Genomic DNA, 21,767 nt, shown 5'->3' with positions numbered 1-21,767 from the left:
CTCTGCTCCACCACGCCCATTCTGTGCCTGTGGGTAAAATTTTCAAAAGTGCCTAGCTGATTTAGGAGCCCAAGTCTGTCAATGGGATTAAGACTCATAAGTCACTCTGCACTTGAACCTGCTCCCATTAAAGTCAGTGGAAAAACTCCCATGTTACCCTGGATGACAAAGCAATAACCCTAATTTCTCATTGTTCCTGTTCTTCTAGTGACCTGTTTTAACTTGGAAGCGCTCAAGCTCTTCAGCAAAGCTTGTTCATACCCGCCCACCCGTATGCTAAAATCCTAAACTGTCAAAAGTCATGGATATTTTTTTAAAACTAAACATGAAAATCATGGAATCTATGACTCTTGTGGCAGCTGTGACAAAGGCGAAGCCTTAATTACAGGATTTGCTATGCTACAGATTTCCATTAGAACCCTCGGCTCATACCTTACCTAGCTCTTTGAGCTGAAACTTTCTATGCTTGGCTTCACCCTAAAGGCAAACAGTTTTGGAAAGCTTGAGTCAAACATGTTTAGATATTATTGACTTAGGCAATCAGGACTTTTTCTGCTCTAAGAACATTATGAAGACTTGTCCATAACTTTAAAACTAGACTTCTGTGTGGCATTGTGACGCTTGGTGAACTTGAAAAACCCATGTAAAAGAATAAGGTAGAACCAATTTACAAATTTTTTGCAGATGCACAGCACAAACTGTTACTGTGGTTTAAGTTATGTAAATATCTGGGTCACTATGGAGCTGCCTGGAAAATGAATACACACACGTTCTACCAGATCATCACTTACCTTGCACACTGACGCACAGTGACATAAGGGCCTCACTCCCCTGCACTGGTTTTGTGCCTGGCAGTTCGTATCACATCAGGGAGAGAGCACCTCTCTGCTACCAGTCTCTGTAATTCATGACTGTGACGTTGAAAAGAAAAGAAAATTAGAATGGGGAGAGAGAGATTCTTTATAGAGCTTTCCATCCAGAGACACTCCTGTCCTCTTGAGCTAAACACTTGTGCTTTGTGATCTTGCTGGAAGTCCCTCATAGCCATTGTGGCCTTTACAATAACTGATAGCTGCCTATCACTTGTTCTACATGTGTCTGCTGGCCACATGCATTAGACTGTATTTTGCTACCGCAACAGGTCTTCCTCTGTTTAGGGCTTCTCTACAGGGTGCATTAGACCACACTAGAGGGCTGTAAATTCTAGTGTATATTAACTGGACCTCATGGATCCTGCTGGCATGTACAAGACGTTCCTGAAGAAGCTGTAATGTAGTCCCGTTTCACGCAGTGCTATGTTAACATGCACCAGGGGACTTCTAGCGCAAGCCAGCTACTGCGCAGTACGCTCCTGTGAACTCGAATTTACAAGCCTCTAGTGCAGGCTGGACACCATGTGGACAAGCCCTTTGATTATCTGTCTGTCTCTGAACCCCTCACTCTTTAATGTATTTATTTTATATTTATGTATTTAAGTAATCTGCCCCAGGTCATACAGGCAGTCAGTGGCAGAGGAGGTATCAGAACTCTGATCTCCTAAGTCCCAGGCAGGCACCCTAACCACTGAACCATCCTTCCTCTCCTGATTCATTGCTCCCCAAGGACCTCTTTCATATGCCAAAAGAGCACGGAGCTTGAGAACAATTACAGCCTTTTCATGTGTTCCTGGGTAAATTAGACATGTTTAAAACAGCGTCATGATTTTTTTTTAATGCATTGACTTATTAAACACTCAACAAAGGGTGTTCGGGTCGAAAGCACAGAACTAACATGGCATGGTGACAACTTGACTCTCACTCTGGGCTCTTGCTGTCAACATACAACTGCCATGATCTGTTGTAATTTTAGCTGGGGAAAAAAATCCGACTCTTGAAACCAAAATGTGTTTCTCTCACCCACTCCATCTCTACGATATCTAGGCTCATTGAATTATGCTAATAACCTGTTTCGTACTTTTTTCCACCTATTATCCATCGGCATACTCTGAGTGTTTGACCAGTTTGTCCTGTTCCATAAACCACGACAAGTTTCTCAATTAAAAACAAAAGCTAGTATGGAATAGGTAACTATGGTTACCGGTGCTGTGGATGTCTAAGAAATGTGCAGAAACCTAATGGCAACAGAGTTTGGAAGTTCAAGGCTTTAATTTAGTCAAGAACTCTTGAATCAGGGTACTGAAAGTATTTAAACTACATTGAAGACATGTTGTGATCCAATAGCGTAGCTTCTACGAGGTACCTGGATACTGGCCCTGCTCAGAAAACGCAAAAAATAAACCAGAGTAAAATATTTGTACCCTCATCCCTGTTCTCTGTAGAACGCATAATTGTCTGTGGAATGGAATAGCTTGTCCAGATGACAGATCCATGGGAAACAGCTCCTTCCATGTCCCACTCTGTATAATGCACATGGGTATACTAAAGTACTGGTTTTCAAGCAGTAGGACTTCATGGGGCAACCCATCACCCACACTAAAGCATTGAGAGGCACTTTCCAAAGAACTCATAAGTAAGGAGTGCAATATCTTCACATTCCTGAAGGTAGCTTCAGTAAGCAGCTGAATATTATTGAATAAGCTGTTAGCCACAACTCAGAGGACTTGGGGGGGGGGGCACTTTAATAAGTACATTTACGGTTAGGGCAAGTTACAGTGGCCCACCTATAATGTTGACCTGAAGGGGCCACTAAGTGAAACTTCACTTGGGTCTTAATTTGATGAGAATATGGGGTAATATGGATCTTCTTTATTGAACCAAAAATGCTTTTATAAAATGCGCATCCTGGGGTCTAAAGGTCCCATTTCAACTGTTCTCAGGGACAAATAGAAATATTTTTGTGTAATGCAAATCTGATGTCCCCCAGTTGTTATCTTCATTGTTGTAGTGCCTAAGAGCCCTCGTCATGGATCAGGGCCCCATTACAGTAGGCGCTGTAAAAACACACAACAAAAAGGTGGTCCCTGCCCCAAGGAGCTTACAGTCTAAGTTGTATGATTCTCATCTGTACACACAAGTTAACCAGCAACAACATAGCTTTTGTGTACTCAACAGGCCCTGCCAAAGGGTAGGACAGGCTAAATGTCATATAAAATTCTTTAGCTGTCCTAACGTCTCCCATAGGTGGGCCTCAGGATGGGCAGAATCTATTCCCATAGGAAAGAATTATTGTTTTATATATTTTATTGTAATAATTTGCATTATACCCTGACATCTGGGCAATGTCACATTGTAAAACCCCGCCAGTTTATAACAGCACCCCAGGAGTGGGAATGGTAATCCCCCGGAAGGAAATCAGAAAGAATAAACAAGACAGTGTTGTAGATTAGAGAGGAAAGATGTGTTTTGTGGTTAAAACTTTGGACTGGGATTCTGGAGCTCTGAGTTCAGTTCCCACCTCTGTCATAGACACCTTGTGATTTGGGCACATCACTTAATCTTTCAGCTCCTTCTGTGTAAATGGGAATAATGATACTTTGTGTATTTAGATTGTAACCTGTATGAGGCAGGGACTGTCTCTTACTATGTACATGTGCCATAGTACATAGGACAGTGGAGCCCTGGACTTGGGTGGGGCTTTTAGATCCGTCTGTCAATGGCTTGTCTAGAAACATGCGCCTTATACAGTACTTTGAGTGCTAACAAACTCAAGCTCTGAATGCAGTACCAGAGAGAACTGTGACAGCTGGAGACCAGCAACAAGAATGCCCTGTCTCCAGTCCACATTTAGACACTGTTAGCACAATCACCTCAATGGATCTCCATCATCAGCTGCAAATAGGTCATTAGTATTCTCAGGATGGCAAGCTGTTATCATCAGAACTTTGTCAGGGAAGTCAGATAAACAGTTTGCATGCTCAGGCTCACCAGCTCACACCAATGACATTCCTCCTACAAAGTTATCCCTCTTCCAGAAGGTGGTTGCTGGGATCCTTTAGGTCTGTGCTGGCTGTTACAGGTTGTGCATTACAATGAAGGTCTTGTACGGAAAGTCAACAACATACATACAGAGACTCTAAACTCTTAATGCATGTATTCCTTCTACTGAGCCCCTCACAAACAAGTAGTGCATTGTCATTGGGGGCCAGAAATAGTGGGGGAATTTTGCGAGTCAGTGAAATCCTGAGTCAGAATACTTACTCTGTTGTTTGAAGTCTGCACTCTGCCATACACTTACTGCAACCCAGAGAAGGCTGGGCTTGTATCTGTTAATCTGGAGGTTGCCTTATTAATAGGCTGCACACATCATCGATTTTTAATTAATTTCTAAAGAGACAGAGGATAACTACTGCAGCCCACGGACATCTCTGTACTTATTGCAGTCCACATCTCTATTGATCGTCTGCCTAAGGAGCAGAAGTAATCCATTTTAAATACACTTCTTGGAGAGAGTGTATGCACTACACAATATACCTTCCCAATTGTAGTTGTGTTGGCAAGAGGTCAGTGGTAGCAGGGAGGGGGCGGATAACACATTGGTTAGTAGTCTACTGGCCATGTGAGGAGTTGAGCCTTTTATACATGCTTAATGTTTCAGGAAAGCCAGGTTTTCTCACTTGTAACTGTGGAGTATTAAGAAGCGGTAAGAAAGCAGCCTCTGCATTTGGCCCTGGTGAGACTGCTGCTGGAATACTATATCCAGTCCAGGTGCCCACAATTCAAAAAGGATGTTGATACGTTAGAGAAGGTTCAGAGAAGAGCCATGAGAATGATTAAAGCATTAGAAAACCTGCCTTATAGTGAGAGACTCATGGAGCACACTCTATTTAGCTTCACAAAGAGAAGGTTAAAGAGTGACTTGATTCCAGTCTATAAGTATCTACATGGGGAACAAATATTTAATAATTGGCTCTTCAGTCTAGCAGAGAAAGGTATAACATGATCCAATGGCTGGAAGCTGAAGCTAGACAAATTCAGATTGGAAATAAGGTGTAATTTTTTTAACAGTGAGGATAATTAACCGTTGGAACAATTTGCCAATGGTCGTGGTGGGATTCTCCATCACTGATGATTTTTAAATCAAGACTGGATGTTTTTTTCTGAAAGATCTGCTCTAGCAATTTTGGGAGGAAATCTTAGGGCCCGTGTTAAACATAAGGTCGGACTAGATGATCACAATGATCCCTTCTGGCCGTGGAATCTGAGTCACAGCTGCATAGTTAAAGTTGCATTGGAAATTCCTTTTTGAAGACTTATTTTGCCCACCTAACTTTTCAGAGGAAGGCCCAAGTGCTATTACAATTGCAGAGATTAATGTAAGGGAGGACAAAAATGAGATACAAATCTTTCAAATGGAAAGTGCTCAGATATGAACCATCTCGAAAAGTACCAAATAGTTCTCATGAGTTTTTGACCATCTGTGGCTTTAAAACTGAATGCCCTACAATCTCCAATATTCAGAAATAGGAAGATTCTTTTATATATTCTCATGTGTAGCACAGGTTATTAGGATTATGATTTTTGAAACAAAGTTACATATTAACCATCTTTGTTATAATAAATTGCATTGCTTCCAGGCACTTAACTTTAATCAGTTGGCAATGAGTGTTAATTGACTGGCAAGAAAACTTTGGGTTACTAAGAAGTTAGTACTTAAAGGCCTTGTTTACACTAGGAAATGTTGCCATCATATGTTAGCAATGGTTGCATCTGAACCAGTGCTGAGCATACTTCAGAGAAGGACAAGCCATGCTCATTCCAGTTTCACCTAGCTGTTATTAAACCCTATTGTTAAAAGCCTAACCTACAGAGTCCAGGCATTGTAGTGTAACTGTGGAACGGCTTCATCAAACTGGAAGGAAACATGCTGCAGGGCTCCTTGGTCCCTTTCTCACACTGGAATCCCCAGTGGCTTCTGCCTTGCTTTCTCCTCTACTTGCACTGATGGTGATGGAGAGAAAACAGCCTTTAAAGAGCACCTGTCTGGTTGGTGCTACCGTTATAAGCCCTTGTGAGTAATACGACATGGCAGAGCAAGCACAGAGACATCAAACTCCAAGTGGTTTAGCAGAGAGCTAGAGAATTACCTCCTACCCAGAAATCCTTACTTCACTAAATTTCTTCTACAGCCTCTCCCAATCATTTCTGGTAACTGGAGAACCAAGAACCATTTGGTTATGTCTTCACTGTGATTGGCAGCCTGCCTCTGCCCACCCCCCGCTCACTCCATCCCCCCTCCTTCTTTTGCTCGCTCTCCCCCACCCTCACTCACTCGCTCATTTTCACTGGGCTGGGACAGGAGGTTGAGGTTCAGGCTCTGAGGTGGGCCAGGGATGAGAGGTTTGGGGTGCAGGAAGGGACTCCAGGCTGGGGGGTGGAGCAAAGTGGTTCGGAGTGTGGGAGGTGGCTCTGAGCTGAGGAAGGGGGTGGGGTATAGAATAGGTACAGGCTCTGGGCTGGGGGTGCAGGCTCCAGGATGGGGCCAGAAATGAGGGGTTCAAGGTGTGGGAGGGGACTCCGGGCTGGGACAGGGGGTTGGGATACAGGCTCTGGGATGGAGTTTGGGTATGGGAGGGGGCTCAGGGCTGGGGCAGGGAGTTGAGGTGTGGGAGGGGGTGTGGGCTCTGGGAGGGAGGTTGGGTGTGGGAGGGGACTCAGGAGAGGGTGTGGGGTGCAGGCTCTGGGAGGGAGTTTGGGTGTGGGAAGGGGCTCAGGGCAGGGGCAGAGGGTTGGGGTGCGGGAGTGGGTTTGGGTGCAGGCTCCAGGGGGCTCTCAACTCAGGGGGCTCCCCGGAAGTGGCGACATGTTCCTCGGCTCCTAGGCAGAGGCATGGCCAGGCGGCTCTGTGCGCTGCCTCCATCTGCAGGCACCACCCCCATAGCTCCCAATGGCCATGGTTCCTGGCCAATAGGAGTGGCGGAGCCAGCACTCAGGACGGGGGCAGCGTACGGAGCCTCCCTGACTCTATGCCTCCACGTAGGAGATGAGGGACATATCGCCACTTCCGGGGACTTGTGCGGAGCCAGGTAGGGACCCTGCAAGCCCCACCAACCGGACTTTTAACGACACCTGGCAACCCTATTCCCAGCAGAGGAAGGGAATACAATTTTTAGATTCCTAATTTGTGTGTCATACTATTACTGCCATTTTACACATTTATACCTCATATACAGACCTCTCTGGGGTGGGACAAGCAGTAAGAGATGAATGGCACACTGAAAAACAATGAAGGGAGAGAAATGTTTCACCAGGACAGTGGGACAAACTCCTCTTGCAAGAAGTGCCACAGGATCTTCAATGTCCATCCACAGCAGACACGTTGGCTTTAAAGGTCTCATCCCCAAAATCTCCAAGCAGTAAAGGGCACAAATCTGCCTTGGGCGAATGAAGGGCTGAAATGAAACTGCTAAAACTGAAACTGATGGTTTCTGGGCATTTGGACATTTCAAAGTCAATATGTACTTTGTTTCGCTTCTGATTTTTTCCCCTTCCAGCTCCATCATTCTCTCTTTATGAATCACATGCTATTCTGGAGTAGCTTCATGCCCAGCCTGCATATTCTTTGAAACTGGCCAATCTAAAGTTTTATCTCCCTGGTTACTAATTTATTTCCTTTCCATATTATTTCCTTGCCCCATTTTGTCCAGTTCTGTTTTAACTCCTTTAATTTTGTATCTCATTGAGGCTATGTCTTCACTGCAGAATTGACTTGTTGTCTATGCTTCAGCTAACTCAGGGGGAGTTAACTTATCTTGTGTGATACTGGCATGCTGCAAAAGAACACTTGAGCAGCATGGAGCAATTGTGTTAACTGTTGATGAGTTGTGCTAATTTGAGCTATAACCTGTACCTGTGCTTCTTGAGCCGGCCAACTTGAGTTAAAAGCACCATCACGCTCGAGTTCAGGCTTTTTGTGTGGGGGTGGAACTCAAATTCAGGGCAAAATTACAACTCAAATTAACTCTGCAGTGAAGACAGGCCCTCAGAGAGCAGGGAGGAAGGACATGTGCTTTAGAATAACTAAGTCCTTCTCTTCCTCCATGCAGAGGAAATCCAGCAAGGAGGACATTCTCTTCACCCACATACAGCCTGATGGGTGAAACCACCCCCAACTTGAAGGCCAGGGGTCAGGCTACAGTGCCGAATCCCCAGCCTCCACGGTAGCTCACTGAACAGTAGGCATTTTCAGAACACCTTAGCAACTGATCTTGTGGAAGAATTGCATAATGCAGGCTGTAAATCCCCAGTTCGATTGTACCTGCCAATTGGATTTAATTCTTTTATCATCCCTCACTATCTCCGCGCTGTGGGAATGGCCCGGAGGTCTAGTTTCATCGACAGAACCACATAGCAAATCATATTTCTGCCGTGAATGAGTCTTTTTAAAAAATCCTGGGCAGTTGAGTCAATATATTGCAGAGCAACTTCAGTTCTTCCTCCCCACAGTTATCTCAGGGAGTTCCCACGACCTAGATGATGCCCCAGTTGCTTCTGACAACAAAAGGTGCCTCTCTCCCTTGAAAGTGTATTCAGCTTTCGCCCTAGGTAGAATTATACGATATTTTTAGTGGGGAAAGGGGAGGAGAGATGATCATTTCAAGCTGTCTTTACTGATGATTTCTGTTATTAAGCAAGCTTCAAGTTATTAAGAAGAAAAGAAGATGATGTACTCCTGCCAGCTCTGCAGATTAAAATCCATGAGGTCCTACGTTGGCTTGAAATTTCCTAGCTTCATGCACCTGTCTGATGATTCTGCTGCATGGTATGGCTGTGGTAAGCTGAAGTTATTATCAGAGTAAGTCAGGCCTCCCTTGACTTCCTTTAGCTTCCTAGGGAGAGTCAGATCAACATTCTCTCTCCTCACCATTCCACTTTGCGAGAAGTTAATATTTGTACTCAAGAGTAGAATACTAGTCACACTGAGAACATAAAAATGACCTTACTGGGTCAGACCAATGGTTCATCTAGCCCAGTATTACTGTCTTCCAACAATGGCCAGTGCCAGATGCTACAGAGGAAATGAACTGAATTTATCGAGTGATCCATCCACAGTCGTCCATCCCAGCTTCTGGGAATCAGTGGTTTAGGGACACCTGGAACAGGGAAGTTATTACAGCACATCTGCTCACTTGTAATACTGTGAAGAATAAGTACAGCTTTATTTAAAATAATAATAAATTGCCATGGAGAATTAGGCCGCCGATCCTGCAAACGCTTATGCACATGTTTGACTTTACATGCATAAGTAGTCCCATGAAGCTGACAAATTAAGCATATGAGTAAGGGAATGTCTACACACAAAAGTTCTACCACTTTAAACTATGGTGTTATAGTTAAAGTGGTACAACCCTGCTAGTATGGATGCAGTTATGCCAGTATCAAAGTGCTTATACCAGCATAGCTTATTCCTGTCGGGAAGGGGAATAACTATACTGGTATAAGGCACCTTTATACTGGTATAACTGTATATTAGGGCTGGTCCTGGTTTATTATAGCCACACTAAATCGCCCCGCTAACCATCATAGTTACACCAGTAGTCTTTCAAGTGTGGACTAGGCCTAAGAATTTGCAGGATTGGGGCCTCAGTAATTCAGGAAAGCACTTAAATACCTGCTTCAGTTCATCCCTTTTAATTATCCCAGAGTGCACTTTGACTTCAGTGCAACTTAAGTACATGCTTCAGTGCTCTCCTGAGTAGGAATGCTGTTCTGAACTGGAGCCTTACATTGTCACACAAGCACCTTATGGAAGCAGACTTCAGACAGAGCTCTTTTGAAATCGAAGCGTTTGACTTTTCCTAAGCAACTTGCAGCAACTGTGAAAGACTCAAAGAGTGCTGAACGGGTGATCCTTTGAAAAGTACAAAAAGGTACCCAAAAAAATCAAATAAAAATGTCTGAACAGCCCAGACTTGCAACATCTCGATCACGAGCTGTACAAAATGCAGCTCTGCTCAACAACTGCCCTCAGGAACTGGGAGACAAATGATAGCTACAGAAAGTAATGCTCGGCGATAAAGTAAAAAAACAGCAAAGGTGCCCACCTCTTGAAGGCAAGGAATCTCAGGGGACAAATGTATAACTCAGGGTTACATCTGAGAAGCTCAATTTTATTTCTTTGAAAAGATCTCCCTCTACATACTTTTACTTCCACGCAGTCCTTGGCTACCCTGCTTTCTGGATGCCTACGTTAGCAGCAGCCCTAATGCTTTATGAACCTATTAGAGACTTTTCTGCCGCAATGCAGCACTTTATCTAACTCATGAAGCTGTTTCGTGTCTTAACTTCACCCCTGGAATTTTTGGACAAGAAGTCTCCTTTCTTCTGTCCCAGGGTGCTTTTATTTGTTACAAACGCGTTGTCTAGTGGTCCTCTCATTTTCTGTTATGCCAGTTTTCTCACAGAAGGATACTGATGAATCAGAGCTGAGGGCTCTGAGTTGCAGTCTGTTTGAGAGCTCAGAGACCCCAGCAAACAATCCCTAACCAATGTGAGAAAGGCCTCTTATTCTGAGCCTGTATAATGGACCACGCTCTGCTCTGAGTTACACCTAAGCTACCCTGCTGGAGTCATGGATATTGCACAGGGGGTTACTGGGAGCAGAATTTGGCCCATTCAAACTACACGTATGTTCTTGTATTTAATTATAAGAGACATTTTCAAAAGCGCAAATGGCAGATGGAGGCCTGTCACTGACTTTTAATGGGAGTTAGGCACCTACGCACCATTCCTGCCTTGGAGTCTCCCAGTGTCCCTTACCTGTCTGCCTTCCTTCTCAGTAAAACCACCTTATCTTCCTACGAGCCTGATCCTGCACCTCTGAAGGCAATAGGAGTTTTGCTGTTGTCTTCTATGGAGCAGCACCAGGCCCTCTGCAAGGTTAGTAAAGCTCCTGGTTAATGTATGGTGCTATGTACGTGATTCTATGTAGTGTACTATGCACTCAATAGGCAGAGCCCTCCTAGTATTAGACTTGGCTTAGATTATTCAGCAAGGCCATCAGAATGATGCAGTAAAGTCTAATATGGCAGAGGACTCTACCGCCATAGCAGTCTCTCTCGGCTAAACGAGTCCAGACCTGACCAAAATCACTCCCGTTCAGCTTTAACTTCCCTTCTGTCTCTGGGAGGCCTGTACAGGAGGCGAGGGTCTCCTAAGCGTCAGCCCTGGATGAGGGGAAGGTGTGTGTGGTGTATTGAAAACTGTTAAAATTATAAGCTGTCACTTTAAATGGTAGAGGGCTTCCTGGTCCGACTTGCAGGCTAGAGGGCTCTGATCCAAGTGTGCAATCTGGCTGCTCAGCAGTTAATCCGCAAAGAGGCGGCCTAGAACAAGCTGGCTTGAGTTGTGCCTCTCTACCTTAGGGAGCAGCCTGTTTTGTCACTTTGTTTTTGAGCGTTAGGGTTCTAAGGGCTTGTCTAAGTAGAGAGATAATGCACCGCAAACTGGGGTGCAAATCAACAGCAGCACTAGCATGGGATGCACTAATTGGCTTTGTGGCCCCTGCTGCTGTACATTAAAAGTTCCCTCCTGCACTGATATACTCTGTTTGAACTGGGGAACAGGTCAACGTGCACGATGGAATTTCTAGTGGCCCTGTACCAGGGTCCACACAGACAGTGATTGCGCAGCAAGCGAGTGCAACGTAGATTTACAGCTCAGCTTGCCACACACTAACTCCCTGTCTATAGAAGCTAGGGTGACTGTATTTCCCAAAGTGAAAATGGGACACCACATGGGGCTGGCCTGAACTCCTCCCCTGTGCAGGGCTGGCCTGAGCCACCTGGCATTGCTGCTAACCCAATTCCCACCGCCTGAAATGGCCGCCCAGGGCTGACAGCTAGAGCCCTGCTACACGATCGTCAGTTGGCAAGAGCAAATGCCCAGTTTTGCCAGAAAAAAGTTGTGATATCTGAGACAGGGCTTAAAAGGGGGATTGTGTATGATCACCCTAAGACAAGCCCTAAGAAATAAAGTAGTGTTATATTGCCACCTGCCAGCAAGAGTATTTAACCTTTTTCACTAACTTCTCTGTTTGTATGCTGTGACTATACCAGCTTGAGAAAGAGTTTGCAGCCAGGGGGGCTGTTAAGGTTCAAACCAAGCCTGAGGAGCTGTCAGGAGGAGAGATGTTTGACCTGTGGAATGCCTGGGAGCCCCAGCAAACTCACCAGGCATCCCCATCAGATGCAGAGCTCCTAAGGGGCTCAGGAGAAGCACTGGCCCTCTCCATTCCCAACCAGTCTTGTCTACTAGGACCCCACTTTGGTGGAGCTTATAAGGTTCACAGATGAATCTTCTCTTCGGAGCTCAGCAGCTAGAGAAGACCTTTATGTTGCAGGGTTCCTAAGCTCTGTTGGAGCAGTACAAATTCTTCTTCTAAAATCCTCCCACTGTCCCCCCTGTCTGTGACCTACTCAGCTGCTCATTGGTCTTATCTTATTGAAGTCCCAAGATTTCTGGACAGCCATTTATGCAGTATATTTACAAAATGAAGAATTTTATGAAGCATTTGGACTGCTGCATAATCAAACAGTAAAAGAGTCCTTGGCTATATACAGTATATTATATTTAGACTTGGAAAGATTCAATTTTTATCGATAAATGTTGATTTCACCTTGCACACTCAAACTGACAAAAAATAATAATGGAAATTTACAGATAGGCAAAGTAAGAAAAATACTGCCCAAGAACTTAAATTAGAGACTGTCATTAAATCATTATTGTCTGACGCTCCCATAATTTTCTGCAACTGTGAACATTTAAATCATGCTTAAAAAATGCTTTTAAGCTTAAAAAATGCTTAATACACAAAATTCCGTGCAACTGTGAAAGTGTAACTCACTTAAAATTAAAGAAGCTTAAAAATAAACATCAATATTATCCATCAAAATTATCAAAAAATAAACGTGAAATTCTGCAAAGCCTAAGTATATTTAATGTTATATATGTGTGAGTAAAGACGAGGTGTAGTACAGGTTATTATCTCTGTATGTGGTTATTATACTGGGTTAGGATGAGGGGTATGATTATTATAAATAGCAGGCCGATCCTTATTCATGCTAACATTCAAAAATGGCTTACTAAACTTATCTGTGTCCCAACTGTGTGCAGTGTGTGTTTAACTTCTTACTGGCATTAACTGCTGATTCAGAGAGTGATTGTATGTTAGCGGATCCTGTTAGTAATTGCACTTCCAATGATCTCCTCAGTGAGGAAACCATTGCAGTGAAGAGGTTTTGATGATGGGTTAGTCAGAGCCGATCCTAACATCTGTAGGAGGTTAATCTGGGCATAAGGATCGTGGAAGCAACCACGGTTTATGTTTTAGCCTTTTTAGCATTGGCTCTTCCCCTTTAATGTCTCATCATAAAAATCACACCTTTTAGCGAATTTTCGGGTACCAGTGGAGACACAAACCCGCAGACCTCTGTACAATCCTGTCCAGTCAAATTATATTCTGATGGCATTTTGCAGTCCTCATTTGGAGGGGGCTGATCATGATAGGTGTTGAATTTCAGTGTTCTCATGGACAGCAGACCAGAACATTCTCAGGATCAGGCTTTTAATGTAGTTTTTTAGAAATCAGTCTCCCTCTCCCCATTGGAAGGGTGTCTCATAGCTCTGTCAATGTATCTCACATAAAATATTCGTTTGATATTTGACCATAAATCTACTGGGTGCTGTTGACACTAGCTGTGAAATGCAGATTCATTTATTTTTTTATCGCAATATGCCTGCATCTTATACACAGGTTAAACGTACATATATAAGACTGCTCCTGCCAGGTTTGAGAAGGTCTTCAGACGATGTTTCCAGCATAATATATGTTTAAAAGGTGCTGTGGCAATGACCACAGGTTTCTCCCGTCCCTTCCCTCCATTGTTGCGCTTTGTTTATATTATACATGGCCCACTATGCACAGCCCTTGTTAATCGGATGCAGAGGAAAATCAATATGTTGTTTAACTTGGATATTCCCAAAAGCACATGCAATCCTGGAGGTTGTGAATCTGCAAAAGGAACTTCATGCTGCCAAGAGGATCTACCCACATGACTATTTTTGCAGGATTGGCTCCATGAATCTTTTTTCAGGTAAACCTCTCATTTGAAGTTATTATTTGGAGTTTTGCCCAAATAAGGACTTAAGGAGTGATCCCAGGGTGGTGGAGGTTTGGATGCTTTTCCTCTAGTTCACAAAATTAAGGCCATGTTGTAAGATGTGTAAGCGGAGAAGGGGTTAAACAGGTGCATATGGAGTCCTCTGTTTTAGGGAACATTGTTGTAGCAAAAATGTACAAGAAAGAAGATGAGTATGGGAAACTGCATGGAACTTGGAGGGAAGAGCACAGGTTGCAGGTTGCAGGAAGAGTTTAGAGGTTGCATTGGAAAGTGAGGTTGCAGTTGGAGCATCTCTGAAAATAATTCTCTTAATAATGAGCCAGTTCAGTTTCAGAAACATGGAGTCCTCTCAAGTTATTACCTAGCACAGGGTACACTAAACAAGAAATATATAAATTCACAGCCTTATCGGGATTTCCTGAATTAAGGGTAACTTTTTAAGAGCATAAGAATGGCTATACTGTGTCACACCGGAAGTCCATCCTATCTTCCAACAATGTCCAGAGACAGATGCTTCACAGGGAGTGAACAGAACAGGGTACTTTATTGAGTGATCCACCCCTGCTTGTCCAGCCCCAGCTTTTAGCAGTCAGAAATTTAGAGACACCTAGGGCATGGGGTTGCGTCCCTGACCATCTTGGTTAATGGCCATTGATGGACCTGTCCTCCATGAACTTATCTCATTCTGTTTTGAACCCAGTTACACTTTTGGCCTCCACAGTTTCCCAAGGTAACTGTTCCACAAGGTGATACAGCAGTGCATAAAGTGCTTGCTTATGTTTATTTTAAACCTGCTGCCTGTTACTATGATTGGGTGGCCCCTGGTTCATGTGTTATGTGAAGGGGTAAATCACACTTCCTTATTCACTTTCCTCCATACCGTTCATGATTTTATAGACCTCTGTCATGTCTCTTCTCTGTCCTCTCTTTTCCAAGAAGAACATTCCCAGTCTTTTAAATCTCTCCTCATATGGAAGCTGTTCCATATCCCTAATAATTTTTGTTGCCTTTCTTTGTACTTTTTCCCATTGTAATATAGCTTTTTTTAAGTGGGGCAACCAGAATGGCATGCAGTATTCAATGTGTGGGTGTGCAATGGATTTATGTAGTGGAATTATATTTTCTACCTTATTATCTAGCCCTTTCCTAATAGTTCCTAACATTTTCTTAGCTTTTTTTGAGTGATTCAGCATATCTGAGTGATTCAGCATATGGATGTTTTCAGAGAACTATTCACAATGATGCCAAGATCTCTCTCTTGAGTGGTAACAGCTAATTTCGACCCCATCATTTTGTAATTGTAATTGGGATTATTTTTTTCAATTAGCATTACTTTGCATTTATCAACATTGAATTTCATCTGCCATTTTGTCGCCCATTCACCCAGTTTTGGGAGATCCCTTTGTAACTCTTTGCCGTCTCCTTTGGATCTAATTATCTTGAGTAACTTAGTATCATCTGAAAACTTTGCTACCTCACTGTTTACTCCTTTTTCCAGATCATTCATGAATATGTTGAATAGCACTGGTCCCAAAACAGATCCTTGAGGGATGCCGCTTTTAACCTCTCTCCACTGTGAAAATGGACCATTTTTTCCTATCTTTTAACCAATTACTGATCCATGAGAGGACCTTCTCTCTGTAACTGCTTACTTTGCTTAAGAGCCTTTAGTGAGGGACTGTGTCAAAGCTTTCTGAAAGTCCAAGTACACTATATCCACTGAATCCTCCCTGTACATATGTTTGATGACCCCCCTCAAAGAATTCTAAATAGATTGGTGAGGCATGATGTCCCTTTTCAAAAGCTGTTTGACTGTTCCCCAACATATTGTGTTCATCTATGCGTCTGACAGTTCTGTTCTTTACTATGGTTTCAACTAATTTGCCTGGTACTGAAGGTAAGCTTACCAGCCTGTAATTGCTTGGATCAACCCTGGAGCATTTTATTAAAAATCGGCCTCACATGAGTTATCTGACAGTCATCGGATACAGAGGCTGATTTAAGTGATAGGTTTTCATATCACAGTTAATAGTTCTGCATTTTCATATTTGAGTTCCTTCAGAATTCTTGGGTGAATACTATCTGACCCTGGTGACTTACTGTTGTTTAATTTATCAGTTTGTTCTAAATCCTGTTCTATTGACACCTCAATCTGGGACAGTTCTTCATATTTGTAACCTAAAATGAATGGCTCAGATGTGGGAATCTCTCTCACATTGTCTGCAGTGAAGAACGATGCAAAGAATTCATATAGCTTCTCTGCAACAACCTTGTCTTCCTTGAGTGCTCCTTCAGCACCTCGATCACCCCCTGTCCGCACCAGTTGTTTACCAGAGTTCCTTCTTCTGATATACTTTAAAAAATTCTATTAATTTTTGTGCCTTTTGCTAGTTGCTTTTCACATTCTTTTTTGGCCTTCCTAATTATACTTTTACACCTGACTTGCCAGAATTTATGCTCCTTTCTATTTTCCTCGATAGGATTTGACTTCCAATTTTTAAAAGACGTATTTTTGTCTCTGACTTCCTCTTTTACTCCATTTAGCCACGGTGGCATTTTTTGGAACTCTTACTTTTTTTTAAAAAAAAAAGGGGGTATACATTTAGTTTGAGTCTCTATTACGGTGTTTTTTTAAAGTTTCCATAGTGCTTGCAGGCATAGCACTCTTGTGACTGTTCCTTTTGATTTCCATTTCATTTTCTGTTTCCTTTTGATCTCCTCATTTTTGTGGTGTTCCGCTTTGTTATGTTAAATGTTACTGTGGTGGGTTTCTTTGGTATTTTCTCCCCTACAGGGATGTTCAATTTAATTATGTTATGGTTGCTATAAGGTTAACCTCTTGGACCAAATCCTGTGCACCTCTTAGGACTAAATCCAGAATTGCCTCTCCCCTTGTGGGTTCCAGGACGAGCTGCTCCAAGAACCAGTTATTAATGGTGTCTAGAAATTTTATTCCCAGTCTATATGGGGAAAGTTGAAATCCGCCATTATTATTGAGTTTTCTGTTTTCGTAACTTCTTCAGTCTCCCTGAGCACTTCACAATCACCATCACCATCCTGGTGAGGTGGTCAGTAGTATAGTCCTACTGCTATACTCTTATTATTCAATCATGGAATTTCTATCCGCATAGATTCTATTGTATAATTTGTTTCATTTAAGATTTTTACTATATTTGATTAGGTTTTTTTCATATCCAGTGCCATTCCCCCACCAGCGTGACCTACTCTGTCATTCCCATATATTTTTTATCCTGGTATTACCATCTTCCATGGATTATCATTGTTCCACCAAGTTTCTCTGATGCCTATTATATCAATATCCTCAGTTAATACCAGGCACTCAAGTTCATCCATCTTAATATTTAGACTTCTTGCATTTGTATACAAGCACTGTCAATATTTAGTTGTCTGCCTTCATGTTGAATGGGAATCTTTTTTCATTTAACTGTTTCTCTTCAGTTCCTACCTCTACTTTTATCAACTTCTGTCCACTCCTCTTTACTAGGCGATAGAGTATGCCCTTTAACAAATTCTCCCCTAAGACATACATCTCTCCAAACCAGGTGCTCCTCTGCGCCTGTCAGCTTTTATTGTTGCTGTTGATGCTGCTACTTCTGTATCCTGGAATGTCACTGGTACTGATCGATTGGATTGTTTTATACAGTATCACTTGATGGTTGGGTTCCAAGTGTTAGTACAGAAGCTTGATCACGATACCATCTGAAGCAGTCTGCCTTTTCATGACATGCTTGGTTCATAACCATTTGCTCTGTGAGATTTATTTGTCTGTTTTTTCCCACAGCTTTTGTTTTGATGTCAGAAACTCTTAATCCTTCAAAGTGTGCGGCTCTGATGTTCAGCCACCAGCAGCACTGGTTTGTAATTGGCATGAGAGAGTGCTTGCTTCCACTAAAAGTACCTTTTAAAAATAATTCTGTTTGCTGTATGCCATATAGTCCCCACGTCCCTGTCCGAACTCTCTTCGTGTTGACTGCAGCAAAATATATTGCATTAAAAATAAAATAGAATTTATGCTGAGGCCCCCCCATGAGCCTTTCATAACCTTCTGTGTTGATTGCATTGAACCCGTCTTGTTAAAAGCGAAGTGCTATGGCTACTGGTTTCCTTTTCGCTGAAATACGTTTCCAAGTGCCCCTTGGTGACTTCTGTCGAGGTGTCCCCTTTTTCTGTCAGCACAGGACTAGATTCGACCACATTAAATTGAATAGTGCCTTAACCTAGACCCAGAGCCGTAGATATTCATAGGGCCAGTTGTGTAGCCTCGCAGTGTAAGGGAATCAGAATCTGGCCCATGATACTGAGTAATGTGCTTACTTCAATCACTGACTGTGACTCTTCAAATGATCATTTTACATGATACTACAGCTTCCAATATGTTTTTTCTAAACTACTGTGTATGTTATAGAGTTGATATATTAAAAGTTACCGTAAGGGTAATTGCCAGGCATGTAATTTCATCTGCAGGTCCCTATAATGACTGCTAATGTCATAAATTCCTCCCTACGAAATTACAGGCTTGTAACCCTCTCAGGGCATCTTGCATTTTCCATATAAGTACTAAGGCTAAGCTTTGGTGGTGATCTCAGTGCCACAAAGCCTCCTGTAAACTCACCTGCTGATCGCAGGCGCTTAGCCTGTCATCAGACTAAGTAAATGGTTAGAGCAGATGCAGACCAGACAATTTGGGCATGTGTTACCGTATCTGTTAAGGCACCTGGACGGCTTGTTAACAAAACTACTTGTAACAGAATGTATACACTCATAAAAGACATTGACCATTGATCTTATATCCAATTATAATGCAAGAGGTAAAGTTTTAATGGGGTTGGAAAAGCAACTGGATTGCAGCCAGAGGAACACAGAGTTGTTTTCCCCATAATTCACTAAGAATATTGAAAATTTATATCCAGCTCAGAGGCTTTGGATATAGAACAGGAGCATTTTCTTGTAATTAGCAAGCTGGATTGGGCGTCAGGAGATCCGGAGTCAATTCCCAGCTCTGCCACAGACTCCTGTTGAGGCCTTGGGCAAATCACTTAATCTCTCTGTGCTTCAGGTTCCCTGTCTGCAAAATGGGGAGGATAATCCTTCCTTTCTCTATCTTGTCTATCTAGGTTGCAAGTTATTGGTGGTGAGGACTCTCTCATTATGTACAGTTCTTAGCATCCATGTGGCTCTGAGCTCTCAGTACTATTTTATAATACAATAATAAGATACTCTGTTTTTCAAGATATCATGGAAACAGGTTGCAAAAAGAGGGGGGAAATATGAAAAATATTTAAGGGTTTATTTGACTTAAAGGAAACGTTTTGTGTCCCCCAGGGAATGATGTACCTGGAAGAGAGGAGACTGGTTCACCGGGACTTGGCAGCCCGGAATGTCTTGGTAAAATCACCAACCCATGTGAAGATCACTGACTTTGGCTTGGCCAGACTCCTGGAAGGCGACGAGAAAGAGTACAACGCTGATGGAGGGAAGGTGGGTGCATTCACGCCAGCAGTCCTGCCTTGCTCTTTTGCAGGGGCCTTCGTTCATTCCAGTGCAAAGCTCTTGTTCTCTCTGTTCTCTCCCTTGAAAAGGGGATAACTATCGGAGTACCGCCATGTGCAGTATTAAAAGCAAACTTCATAGATGAAGGCTGAGATTTTCAGAAAGAGAAACTGAACGTTAGGCTCCTGAATCCACATTTTGGCACAAGCCTCATTTTTCAAAAGTCCTGAGCGCACTAGAGCTGCCTTTGACCTCAGTGGGAGCTATGACTATGCACTCAGCACTCTGGGAAATCAGGGCCCAGTCCTGCAAGCTATTCCATTCTATTCAGTGGGACTCTGCAAGGTAGAGGGCTTGGCCTAAGATGAGCAGAACTGAGCAAAACAGGATCGTGGCCGGGCTTTGTTCTTGCGTCTTCCATTTTGTGCTGCATTTCTACTGCTGTGAAAACATCTGAAGTCAGTGCACTGCAGTTGTTCCAGCTTGTCATAGAATCAGAGAATATCAGGGTTGGAAGGGACCTCAGGAGGTCATCTAGTCCAACCCCCTGCTCAAAGCAGGACCAATCCCCAACTAAATCAACCCAGCCAGGGCTTTGTCAAGCCTGACCTTAAAAACCTCAAAGGAAGGAGATTCCATCACCTCCCTAGGTATCATTGTAGGCTATTGCCAGCATTGAGTAGTTTGCAGGCTACTTTTTCTAGACAGATCCAGCAGCCACAAGGGAAGGGGGCAGGAGATGTTTACTTGTTGCAAGTCCATTAAGGTTTTACATGTGGTTTCCAACAATCTGCCTGTTGGCTCACAGTCAAGGAACCGGCGCATGCTCTTCCCCAGTTCCTTGTTGCAGTGACAACATTTGCTCAAGACATCTCTGAAAGGTTGCAAAACACTGGGGCATTCAGGAGATCTGCTGTGTGTAATTAAAACAGGCAGGTTTTAACCTTGACACCTGGGACACTTCCCTCTGTTCTTCCCATATTATTGCCCATTGCACCGCCACAGGTTTAATTCCATATCGCGTCTTACATAGACTCACCTCGACAAGACTTGATAAAGGCACCCACATAGAGGCATCACAGTATTCAGGCGGTCCCAGACACAAGTTCCAAGTGGTTATCCCTTACGCATCTTTGAAATGCCTCACCAAAAATGCTCATCTTAACTTGCCTTAGTCTCTCCTCCAATCCCATAAAGTCCCTGGTGGGTCTATGTCTCTCCTCATCCCCTTTCCCAAATCCTTGGTCTCTCTGCTGCTTTACTTGTCCCCCCCCCCCCCCGTCATTTTCTCTGTTCACTTATGCTGGTGGCTGACTAGAGACTGCTGCCATCCCCTGTTACTTCCTGGGGAGAGTGGCTGCCTTCCTACATGTCCTGCTGCTGAGTCCAACTATGCCATGAATAGGAATTGTGGGGAGACAGGCAACAGGGATACAGCTGGTGGGGCAAGAAGCATCAAAGAAACCAGCAGCAGGTCCGGGCGAAATTTTTTGATTAAAACTTTTTTTTTTCGGGGGGTGGGGGGGGAGGGGGCCGAAAAATGCAGATTCAGGTCAAACTAAACATTTCACTCATTCATGCAGAACTTGCCCAGGTGTTCTGGTAAAAAACAAAAAATCTAAAAATATCTCAACATTTCCGATTTGTATTCAAATGACTTTTCATTTTGAAATTTACTTCACTATTATTAAAATAAAACTTGATTTTTTTTAAAAGCAACACCAAACATTTCACTTGGGGTCAAACGAAATGTTTCGTTCAACCCAAAAAGGAAGGGATTTTTTTTTTAACTTTTCCATTCACCAAATTTTTTTTTTTTAAATTGGGTCAAGTGGAAACCCATTTTTCCCTGAAAAATTGGTTATTTGCACAGCGATAGTCAGTGGTTGCTTTCCTGCTCCCCAGCACCGCAAGGGCCTTCTGGCAATGAAGATAGAGATTTGGCAGCCTTCCCTGACTCCTCCAGTTCCTCTGATCTCCCCTCCAGTGCCCTCTCTGCCCCTTCTCCACCCATTCCTTCCCGTGAAGGACAAAGGCAGCCTGTAGATTCTTCCTGCAGCTCTTAGAGGGTGTCCTGGACACATGGGTCCAAACACACTACAAATGCGATTGTTCTGCTTCTGAGAAGTATCGCTTCCCAACCCAGAAGTTGTTTGCATTTCAAAGCTTTACTGTAAGTTTGCTAAGGAGGGTTTAGGCA

General features: G+C 43.2%; 1 protein-coding gene across 5 annotated transcripts in view; it reads left to right on the top strand.

Annotated features, from left to right (window-relative positions):
* Window positions 1-21,767, top strand: part of ERBB4 (erb-b2 receptor tyrosine kinase 4) — a 972,415-nt gene that overhangs the window by 907,019 nt on the left and 43,629 nt on the right. For all 5 annotated transcript variants that reach the window (XM_073306719.1, XM_073306718.1, XM_073306716.1 and 2 more), the window contains one exon: window positions 19,400-19,555. In XM_073306719.1, coding sequence (XP_073162820.1) covers window positions 19,400-19,555 — 156 coding nt within the window. The remainder of the gene's footprint in view (window positions 1-19,399; window positions 19,556-21,767) is intronic.

The sequence above is a fragment of the Lepidochelys kempii genome, chromosome 11, assembly GCF_965140265.1.
Source record: "Lepidochelys kempii isolate rLepKem1 chromosome 11, rLepKem1.hap2, whole genome shotgun sequence".
Taxonomy (NCBI): domain Eukaryota; kingdom Metazoa; phylum Chordata; order Testudines; family Cheloniidae; genus Lepidochelys; species Lepidochelys kempii.
This window is presented reverse-complemented; position numbering and strand designations above follow the sequence as displayed.